The 12,194-nt window shown below is 41.4% G+C and overlaps 1 protein-coding gene across 1 annotated transcript in view; it reads left to right on the forward strand.

The window, feature by feature from the left end:
* Window positions 1-10,276, forward strand: part of LOC124112997 (multidrug resistance-associated protein 1-like) — a 56,935-nt gene extending 46,659 nt beyond the window's left edge. Inside the window, exons 25-30 of the mRNA XM_046473217.2 lie at window positions 435-536; window positions 4,088-4,234; window positions 5,720-5,878; window positions 6,902-7,068; window positions 7,598-7,792; window positions 8,627-10,276. Of these exons, the coding sequence (XP_046329173.1) occupies window positions 435-536; window positions 4,088-4,234; window positions 5,720-5,878; window positions 6,902-7,068; window positions 7,598-7,792; window positions 8,627-8,741 (885 nt within the window). The 3' untranslated portion in view covers window positions 8,742-10,276. The remainder of the gene's footprint in view (window positions 1-434; window positions 537-4,087; window positions 4,235-5,719; window positions 5,879-6,901; window positions 7,069-7,597; window positions 7,793-8,626) is intronic.
* Window positions 10,277-12,194: the final 1,918 nt, after the last annotated feature.

The following is a 12,194-nucleotide window of genomic DNA, read 5'->3' on the forward strand; positions in this document are numbered from 1 at the left end:
AACCTCGAAAACTGTAACTCCGAACGATAGTTACGGGTTTAACGACTGTATCCATACAATCTAGACTATCTATTAGCCATCCCAGAATGTTCTTTTGTTCAGGTTTCAAATTTGTAATCGAGAATTTGTCAAAATATGTTTCGAAGTGTAGTCGCCGTAGTGCCGTAAAACACGAGAGAGTTGCCTTCTGATTGGTCATTCCATTGGTCGGTCAAAGTTCGCGCACGGTCGGTCTGACGTGACCCGTAATGGGATGTCCTCAGATCTTTGTTTAGCGGTAGCAAGAACTAAGATCTGATTTTAATAAGATTGAAGCGGTTTAAAACTTACTCACTTGCTAACGGTGTTGGCGTTAAAACATTCAATCGCTTAGTTAAATTATACCACCTCACTGTTCGCCCGTGTGTATTCATGTGAATATGTTTGCCATCCAGATGACCGGTACGCTGATCGCCATGGTACAGATCACCACTGACCTAGAAACCAACGTAGTGTCCGTCGAGAGAATGGTGGAATATAGTGAGATTCCTCGCGAGGTGGGTAATTCATTCCTAACACGGGCAGTGGGGTAGCCAAGTGGTTAATGCGCACCCTCGTCACGCCAAAGGCCCGGGTTCAAATCCCCACATGGGGACAATGTGTAAAGCCCATTTCTGGTGTCCCCCGTCGTGATATTGGTGGAATATTGCTAAAAGCGGCGTAAAATCATACTTACACACTCATTATGGATATTTCGATCCATTCCGGATCACGTGACAGAGTACAGACAAAATGGCTACTGTCAGATTCATAGTCGAGGGACATGTACCAATAGTTACATATATCATGGTCGACATACCCCGATTACCATTTGGTGCACTGACTGACAATGGAAGTCAAGCGGGCTGTGATGCCTCCATCTTCCCGAGGCGAGCGTGTCCATTAGCCTATATATCAAGTCTTATACTAGATGTTGCTGTAAACTAGTGGACATACGATGTTTCTAGCCGGATAGCGTGTCCATTAGCCTATATATCAAGTCTTATACTAGATGTTGCTGTAAACTAGTGGACATACGATGTTTCTTGCCGGATGGCGTGTCCATTAGCCTATATATCAAGTCTTATACTAGATGTTGCTGTAAACTAGTGGACATACGATGTTTCTAGCCGGATAGCGTGTCCATTAGCCTATATATCAAGTCTTATACTAGATGTTGCTGTAAGCTAGTGGACATACGATGTTTCTTGCCGGATAGCGTGTCCATTAGCCTATATATCAAGTCTAATACTAGATGTTGCTGTAAACTAGTGGACATACGATGTTTCTAGCCGGATAGCGTGTCCATTAGCCTATATATCAAGTCTAATACTAGATGTTGCTGTAAACTAGTGGACATACGATGTTTCTAGCCGGATAGCGTGTCCATTAGCCTATATATCAAGTCTAATACTAGATGTTGCTGTAAGCTAGTGGACATACGATGTTTCTAGCCGGATAGCGTGTCCATTAGCCTATATATCAAGTCTAATACTAGATGTTGCTGTAAACTAGTGGACATACGATGTTTCTAGCCGGATAGCGTGTCCATTAGCCTATATATCAAGTCTAATACTAGATGTTGCTGTAAGCTAGTGGACATACGATGTTTCTAGCCGGATAGCGTGTCCATTAGCCTATATATCAAGTCTAATACTAGATGTTGCTGTAAGCTAGTGGACATACGATGTTTCTAGCCGGATAGCGTGTCCATTAGCCTATATATCAAGTCTAATACTAGATGTTGCTGTAAACTAGTGGACATACGATGTTTCTAGCCGGATAGCGTGTCCATTAGCCTATATATCAAGTCTAATACTAGATGTTGCTGTAAGCTAGTGGACATACGATGTTTCTAGCCGGATGGCGTGTCCTGATTGCATGATGTGTGTCAGACCGCTAATAGGCTCCGTTCCACAAGCGATCTCAGGACTGAGGTCAACCCATACCTTAACATAGGCTTACCATAGTCGTAGCGCTAAGATCGCTTTGTGCAACGGGAACCTGCTCGTTAATACACGACTGCGCTGGTGCCACATTCAGCATCGGAGTTTTGTAGAAAGTTATGAAAGCGTGAATCGTAGCTGTCAGTCGGCGAACAGAAGATGAAGATCCGGGTCTTCAGCAACTCATGCTTGTCAGAAGAGGCGACAAACAGAATCAGTTGGTCAGGCTCGGGGACTCGATTGATGCATGTAATCGTATCCTAACTGCGTGGAACGATGTTCATGATGTTAATCACTAGGTTGTCTGGTCTACACTCGATTATATACAGACCGCAGGAATATATTTGAGTGTGGCGTTAAACAACAAACAAAATATGTTAGATAGTATCAGCGGATCAGGACGTAGCTAGGATATGGCAGCTAGGATCATCGGCTGTATAGGGTGATAGATTGACCGCAAGTACGACACTAGAACACGCGCATGCGCGACAGAAACGTGAGTTGCAATGATACGTTTAAGACATATTTTCCTAACGAAGAGTTATGTTATTAAGTCACATGCCATCAACACAGCAATATGAAACAGCAATACGGAACTGCAATATGAAACAGCAATACGGAACTGCAATATGAAACAGCAGTACGGAACTGCAATATGAAACAGCAGTACGGAACTGCAATATGAAACAGCAGTACGGAACTGCAATATGAAACAGCAGTACGGTACTGCAATATGAAACAGCAGTATGGAACTGCAATATGAAACAGCAATACGGAACTGCAATATGAAACCTGCAGTACGGAACTGCAATATGAAACAGCAATACGGAACTGCAATATGAAACAGCAGTACGGAACTGCAATATGAAACAGCAATACGGAACTGCAATATGAAACAGCAATACGGAACTGCAATATGAAACAGCAGTACGGTACTGCAATATGAAACCTGCAGTACGGAACTGCAAAATGAAACAGCAATAGGGAACTGCAATATGAAACAGCAATACGGAACTGCAATATGAAACAACAATACGGAACTGCAATATGAAACAGCAATACGGAACTGCAATATGAAACAGCAGTACGAAACTGCAATATGAAACAGCAATACGGGACTGCAATATGAAACAGCAGTACGGTACTGCAATATGAAACCTGCAGTACGGAACTGCAAAATGAAACAGCAATAGGGAACTGCAATATGAAACAGCAGTACGGAACTGCAATATGAAACAGCAATACGGAACTGCAATTCATATTGCAGTTCCGTATTGCTGTTTCATATTGCAATATGAAACCTGCAGTACGGAACTGCAATATGAAACAACAATATAAAAAAGTAAACAAACATGACAGCAGTAGTTACAACACATGCCGTACTTTATCTCGTCAATAGGTCGACCCTCAGTTTTGCTAGGATTCGGCAACTTGCTGTCAGTCCATGTTTAATGTCTACTAAAAATACCATCACGTGATCCTGATCGGATAATGTCGCTGACTCAAGGTCAAACTTTAAACATATGTCATATCTACATCGGTTTGTTATGTTCTAAGACATTCTCCCGTATTTTCATTTCTTCTATAAGAAGACACATTTGTTCAAAAACATGTTTAACATATAACGTATTTCTATATTATACATGTTGCTTTGTTTGTTTGTTTCTTTTGTTTCTTTGGTTATGTGTTGTTTAACGCCGCACTCAGCAATATCCCAGCTATATGACGGCGGTCTGTAAATAATCGAGTCTGGACCAGACAATCCAGTGATTGACATCATGAACATCGATCCACGCATTGAGATCGATGACATGCATCAACCAAGTCAGCAAGTCTGACCACCCGTTCCCGTTAGTCGCCTCTTACGGCAAACAAAGTCGCCGTCGCCTTTTACGGCAAGCATGGGTTTCTGAAGACCTATTCTACCCCCGGATCTTCACGGGTCATACATGTTGCTATTGGTACCAAATTGTTGCACGAAAATCAACCATTCTGGACTATTCCGTTCAAGTTTCGAATTTACACCTGATCACCTGACCTAGTTCAAACATGAAGATCCTAGTTATATGGGAGTTTGCAGAAATCAGTACATGCAAATATTAACGTGCGTCTCTGTCTCCCAGGCCGCCTGGACAGTCCCCGATAAGAAGCCGCCAGCTGATTGGCCAACTGAAGGAGAGGTCAAGTTTGATGACCTTCAGGTCAGGTACCGACCTGAACTTGACCTTGTTCTGAAGGGTATCAACTGTAGAATCAAGCCAGGCGAAAAGGTGACCATTACGAAGCTCTTTCTTATCTCTTCATCGAAGTCATTCAAAGATAACTAGAGACAGTAGAGTGCATAAGAGAAGTATTGTTTCTGAGAATTGTTTGTATTTCAAATTAAACCGAGAACGTTGTTTCGTTACTGTAGTTATTAATATTGCTTCAAAAAATAAACTGACGATTTTCTAGGCATTTGTTTACGTTTTATACAACCAAATATTTTTAAGGTTTCTGTGATGAGTAGCCTTGTGATGAAATCTATTAGCCGATAAATTTGGGTATATTTTATAGCCTGCCTTATATACCCAGAAACCTTGTTTGTCCAGAAACACCATATTCTGGTCAATTGCTGTAAGGTGCGTTACTTCACATATATCTGATCATTTAGCAATACTGATAAATCGTTAACCCAATGAAGTATACACCGGAACGTTTTCAATGTGAACGGAAACGGTGTTTCGCTGTTAGAATTTTCCTTTGATATATAATTACCACTATTTCAGTCAACAAGTGATGAGTGAGTAAGTTTGAACACTCTTCCAGTAATATCACGGCGTGTCAGTTTTATGTGAGAGGAAAGCCCGAAGTGATGCAGGTATCTGACGTTTTCAACCCCCCCCCCCCCCCCCCCTTCCCCAACAAGGAATAAAAAGGCATCGCAAATCAGACCTCAGCTCCCGCTACCGCTAAACAAAGATCGATCTGAGGACATCCCATCAGGGGTCACGTCAAAACGACCTTTCATACGACCTATCAGAGCATCGCTTACCAGATTATGAAAGTGACAGTCGGAATGTGATTTCTGATCATGCAACCTCGAAAACTTTAACTCCGAACGATAGTTACGGGTTTAACGACTGAATCCATACAATCTAGACTATCTATTAGCCATTCCAGAATGTTCTTTTGTTTAGGTTTCAAATTTGTAATCGAGAATTTTTCAAAATATGTTTCGAAGCGTAGTCGCCAATTTGAAATTAGTGCCGTAAAGCACGAGAAAGCTGCCTTCTGATTGGTCATTCCATTGGTCGGTCAAAGTTCGCGCAAGATGGGTCTGACGTGACCCGTAATGGGATGTCCTCAGATCTTTGTTTAGCGGTAGCGAGAACTGAGATCTGATTTTAAAGAGATTGCGCATCGCTTATTCTGTGTTGCCTACAATAGGTCTTACGCTGACATTATTCTAAGGTTTAAGACCAAATTGCTTTCGCTACTTAGCAGGCACAATTGCTCTGTCGTCTAAGGAATTTGCTGTGCAGAGTTACCTCCCTCGGCATGCCAGAATCCTATGATCATGGGTTAGTTTTCGTCACCATGTCTGATCTTGTTGGTTTCACCAAAATGGAAACGTGTACGACATACAAGTATGACAGTAGTATGACACGTCGTGATATAACTGAAATACTGTTTGAAGTGGAGTTATACACCCAGCTCACACACTCAACACTTGGCCTCGTAAACTTTTTCTCAGTATGAACTGTGTTTTACAGATAGGCGTTGTCGGACGTACCGGAGCAGGGAAGTCGTCACTGACGCTGGCGTTGTTTCGCATCGTGGAGTGCGCCGGTGGCAAGATCCTGATAGACGGTCACAACATCGCCGACATGGGTCTCCATGACCTTAGAAGTCGACTCACAATTCTTCCTCAGGTGCATATATAGAGATTGTTTTACAAGCATGTGTGTCATACTGATTTTACGAAACGAGTGTCAGAAGTCTTTAATTTTCCGAGCGAGAGCAGCATACATGCGAATGTAATAATTTCTTAAGTACACAGTATTTCTTAATCCTTTTGAGCTCCCCCTTAGAAACGTTCACTGATCAAGACCGATGTCTTAAGAAACCTCAATTGTCGATTGGAATCTATAATCTTCTGCTATGACGTCGCTCCCAGAGTAACATCACTCCGACCTTACGTCACAAAAAGATTCGAATGACGTCAACACTGCCGTACGGATGACGGAAACAATACGCTGATGCGCGTGAAGTGATATTTGCACAAGTGCACATACGAGTTTTATGAACTCGGTTCTTTATGGGTAATAACAATAGTTATCATATACTTGTGAAGACTCGTGTTACCGATGTGATAAACGAATCGGATAAACTTTGTATCAAGATCCGATATATATGCAAATAAGGTCGTCAACTGGTAGTAGGAACTACTTTTCGTAGGAACTACTTTTCGTAAGATCTACACACACACTACGGCGCAGTGGTTACTTAGCATAACACCACTGGCACAGGCTAATTTGCATATCATGCGACCATCATTTTGGCATGTTGTTGCTGTTTTCAGTTGTTGTCCATTTAAAACAATCTCGCAACGAAAGTTGGTTATTACCGAATAATAATCATTGACCTAACCACAAATACCAGTTTTGTAATGTAATTTCATGTCCGAATAAAAGCATTTTCTTCATTTTCATGCAAATTTGTGACCGTCGACATGGTGGTAGGGGTAAGAACAGACGATTTAACGCCTCACAACAATGACATCATGTCTGTCAAACATGTCTCTGTATGGCTTATGACTGAGGTCGTACAAAGTTTTTCTAAGATGGTCGTAGGGCTACGATAAAGCTGTGAGATGAGTCAGGTTTCAATAAAAAAACGACATAAAAAATGTCGAATAAATTGCCAAGGTGGTGACAGTGATGCTTCTGTTGCAGGATCCGGTGCTATTTTCCGGCAGTATGAGATTGAACCTGGACCCGTTCCAGGAGCACACAGACAGCGAGCTGTGGGTGGCCCTGGAGAGAGCCCATCTGAAGGAGTTTGTGTCCGGAGTCCCTAAAGGCCTTCAACACGAGTGTGAAGAGGGAGGACAGAACCTGAGGTGAGTGAGTGAGTGAGTTGGATTTTAACGCCGCTTTTAACAGTATTCCAGTTATATCGTGATGCAGGTTTCAGACGTTTACCACTTCGGTGAAACCCACAAGCATGGGAATGGTGCTGACAAACCTAGAAACATAATCGGGGCGACCCGAGATTCGAACCCACAATCATAGGTTTCTGGCGTGCCCAAGGGACGCAACTCTGCACAGCGAATCGCGGCGCCATAGACGACTGGGCCATCCCTGCCCCCTGAGCTGATACAGAACATACTGACAGAACCTGAGACGCTAGCAGCGGGGTATCAGACAAGGGCTTCGAGTCCTGCCCCAAAACTAGTTACCCTTACATGGTGTGTGGTCGTGGGTTTGAATCCCTGATTATCTAGGAGGTAAACGTCCAACGCTTGTTTCAAGATTGTCTGGTCCAGACTCGATTATGTACCGCCGTCATATAGCTGGAATATTGTGTGGCGTTAAACAAACAAACAAACATACACCGTAAATTTGATATTTGTGTTCATGTCCTTCTAGTGTCGGGCAGCGTCAGTTGGTGTGTTTGGCCCGCAGCCTGTTGAGGAAAACGAAGATCCTGGTTCTTGATGAAGCCACGGCCGCCGTCGACATGGAAACTGACGAACTCATCCAGAAGACCATCCGCTCCGCCTTCCATGACTGCACAGTCCTCACCATCGCCCACAGACTCAACACCATCATGGACTACGACAAGTGAGTGAGGCAGCAGGTGATCGAGTCTGGACCAGACAAACCAGGGGTTGATAGCATGAGCAACGATCCACAAATTCAGAAAGAAATGTCAAATTAGCCTTACAGAGTGAAGCGAATGTAGAACCTTTCGCTGCAGTCAGGACTTTTGCAACTATTGTGTTGGCTTCTTAATAATCAAGTCTGGCCAAGGCAAACTGGTGGCCACGACGGGTACAGTGACACATAATTTAGGTCACACAGTCCCCATAAAATTCTCTTCCAATGACATGCATAGTGCACGAGTATTTTGAATGCCTTGTACCCTTAATCAGTATTATTCAACACTTGCCCCTTTCCGTACCCTGGCGAAAATTGCTTGAATGACAGAGTTTGTCACGAATGCCTCAGTCCCCATGCAACATCACCATGTGGCCTTAACTCACACACTCCTCGCGTTGAGACGATATGAGATATAGATATGGATTATATATTCATGTATACTGTACATTTCAAGCATATATGCGTGATTGTAAAGTGATACGACTGATAGTGTACGTGGTAGTCACATAACCCAGCATTCTATATTTAATCCGAAATTGAACTAAACATTATGGCTCGAATTCGAGAAACGTACGTTTCGTGGTTGCATTTAGAAGCTCGTGAACCATGTTCAAACGTAACAGCTTTGTTGCATTAAAACGTATCATTCTAAGTACCCATACATTAGATACGCAGCCGCAGCCTGATCACAATTCAAAGGACCGTTCAGATGGGACTTACTTCTGAAGATGAATGTACCCTACTGTATGTCACTGTCGAAAAGCCTTCCAACATGTTATTTTCCTACATTTTCAGAATAATGGTGTTGGCTGCTGGACAGATCGTGGAGTTTGAGTCCCCCTCGGTCCTGTTACAAGACAAGGCTGGGGTGTTCTATGGCCTGGCGAAAGATGCCAATCTAGTCAGCTGATGTTGACCTTCACCTTGGAGAGACCACCCTCATTCTTCAGTATTGTAAATACCATGTCGTTGATTTTCAATGATACCGTTGTACATTGTTGTGAATGAGTCTGTATTGACAGCGTGCATGAATTAGTAAATACTGGTGATTAGAAATAACGCAAATTTGTTATACGGGTTGAATGGAAACAACATGAACAATATAGTGGGGTGGTAAAGGAGGATTGCCAAGATACCATTGTTTGTTTGATTAAGTAGCACTTTTGTTTCAAATAAAAAAATACCTCTTCTAGATATCTCGGTTGCGTTAGGATTCAATGACATCTGTCTCGTCACAATACGGCCAAGGTCTTTATCCCATATATTTTATACACTTTCCACATTAACACTAAAGGTTAATCATATACTTCACTTTGCCATCGTTTTAATAGTCCCGCTGCATCGTCACATTATAAGTTTTTAGGCTTGATCGAAATCAGTTTTTCAGTCGTTGCGTATCTCAACCAATCTATCGGCGTGTTATTTACTTCACATATAATACATTTATTTGTTTACCAATATCTTGATTCTTTCTGATATTATGAATTTACGGAATCTACAGATACGGAGAACTGATCCTGATATTAGTAGCAACCATCTTGTTTTGCTGTTTGTTTGTTTGTTTGTTTGTTGTTTAACGCCGCAATCAGCAATATTCAAGCCACATGAGGGCGGTCTGTAAATAATCGAGGCTGGACCAGACAATCCAGTGATTGACATCATGAGCTTCGATCGACGCAACTGGGACACAAGTCAGCGAACCTGACCTCGCCAAATCGTTAGTCGCCTTTTACAGTAAAGAATGAGGACATGTTCTCCTTGTTTTGCTGATGGCATTGTAACTGCAACGTCTTGTTGGTATTTCTGTGTTGTTCATATTTGTTTATTGTTAAAGAAATATCGAAAGCTCATATTGAATTTTGATATCATGTTTGTATGTTCATCTCTCAATGTTTCCTGTACTTACAATTTGTTGAAAACAGTGAGACAAATCTGTTCTACTTATATTATAGTCTCTCTTTATTTAAGTCGTTATATGTCCATATTGTTTATGATTCCACATCCTGTTTCATACCAGGGAAACGGTTGGTCCTGACGTCTGAAGCGCCGGAATTGCCAGATACTTATAATCGTGATTTTGTTTCAAGGTTTCTCAGTACAATACCCGTCTAAGACTTGCATCACTTCAGGATTTCCTCCCCGCAACAAGCTGACACGATCTGATATAAATCAAACTCTGTTCAAATCAACGCTGTTGCAAGCTCATTGATTTAAAGGCTTCAATACAATGTATCGCCAGGCATGGTTTACACTCAACTGTGTACTATTTATATATACATGTCTGTTACGGGTAGGGGGATGAACAGGTATTTAATATGTTCACATGATTATGTTATCCGTATCAACTGTTAGTCAATAATGCTTGATTGCCATCATGAAATTCATATTTGTCATGATGAAATGTTGATGTCAATATATATTTTGTAATAAAGTGAATAATGAATATCACTCTTGTTTTGATATTAAATGCAAACACGCAATGGATTTATTAAACTGCCATACAAAACATTTCATATGACGAGCAGCACGTGGATGCCAACTGTGATCGGCTAAAGACGTCCTTCGTTAGTGAGTGAGTGAGTGAGTGAGTGGGGTTTTGTTTCCGCAATATCGTCTTTTTATTTTGACACGATCCTGGACCCATTCGCCACGATGGCTTCGTTTCGGAAGTGACGTCACCTGCTCCATCTCTCCTATCACCAACTTCGCACAGAAGTCCTCTCGCTCATACGCTAGAAATGAACAACCAATGAAAATGTATCTTCTGAGTTTGGCGTAGATCTACATTCAAAATCGCTGACAAATATATTTGAAGTGCGCACTTCTCGGACAACGTTCACTTCTTCAGATGTTATGAAAATTTGCGTCTGAAACATACCTCGGCATCATAACACCCTCGTGTTGCACCAAGCATGAACAGTTCATTGGTTCATTGTAGATTCTACAATGAATTTGAAAATGACTCGATTCTGATTGGTCATACAGAGGCTATTAAATCACAATAAACCCTCTCTGATTAAAACAGCTGGTTTGACGTCCGCATCACCGCGGTAGCTAATATTTTTTTCATGAAACTTTGCAGGTCTGTCAGGTACATGCTGGACTGGTGCCTTTTAGAAATTTTTATTTTTTACGTTTCCATGGCAACAAGATGGACTTAGGTTCTGTGAGGGTAGGGTTCGTTTCCGGAGCATAACTCATAAACCGTTCAATAGTTTTTCATCAAACTTTGCAGGTCTGTCAGGTACATGCTGAACTAGTGCCTTTTGCTATTTAGAAGTTTTAGAAATTTTATTTTTTACGTTTTCATGACAAAAAGATGGACTTAGGTTCCAAACTCTTATTTTTCTACAATTTCAATGACAAGTTCCACCTTGGTTAAAAAAGATTAGGTTTGTTTAGATTTAATTATGTCATAAATTCTGCAACAGGTGTGGGGGATATAGCCACGTTAGTGGCAAACTCTTGTTATACCTACAATTACAGGTTACAAAATGCAAAGTTGCGGTTACTAAAATAGTCAAAGGATGAGTGGCAATAATTTTCGTGCACAAATCATGGTATAAATCTTTAATAGAATGTATTTTATGTTTTGGGGACAACAGAGAGCTTTGAACTTGGCGCTTCTCTATACACGACTGTGACGTCATATCTTTTGCGTCACAATGAGCGATATGACGTCATAATGGTGACGCGCGGTTTAGAACGAAAGCTTGCTTAGTTTTCTGTAGGCGTGCACACATCATATTAGCTTACCAAGTTGCCGTGTTTATATGCTTTCAATGCCTGTCATATGTTCGAGTGACATATTACGGTGTAAACAAACTGCCTGAGCTTATACAGCGCCATATGTTTACAGGCTGTTGTCGGGGAATCCTTAACTCAGGTCGACAACCCACTCAAAACACTGGACTCAACCCATGCCGCTTCACTCAATAAATTTGCTAACATCAAAGCGTTCGCGTTTTATTTAGTCCAGTACGGTTCCAAATTCAATTTAGTGCGGTTAAATCTCCAGGTAACCTAGCTCTATATTCAAAATACAGTATGTTTATCTCCTAATTATTCCTGGTTAGCGTTAATGAGTGTTTATTATTGTTACCAATTAGGCAGATGTCGGATTACACAGGGTACACTGTAGAATTTACTTAAATATGTTTTATTTCTTTTGCGCTAACGGGCGTATCAACGTACAAAAGATGTTTTTATTTGTGAAAAAAGAGCAATCTCCACGAAACACAACCTAGTAACGTTTAAACTTGATATTGATATATTTCTTAGAAATATACTTCTAATGTAGACTTAATTAAGACAGTTGTAGAGCTTTGACCGCTTTGTACAACAGGGCCAAGAATAGCAAAAG

Source organism: Haliotis rufescens, unplaced genomic scaffold (assembly GCF_023055435.1).
Source record: "Haliotis rufescens isolate VD_foot unplaced genomic scaffold, xgHalRufe1.0.p SCAF_18, whole genome shotgun sequence".
NCBI classification, from domain to species: domain Eukaryota; kingdom Metazoa; phylum Mollusca; class Gastropoda; order Lepetellida; family Haliotidae; genus Haliotis; species Haliotis rufescens.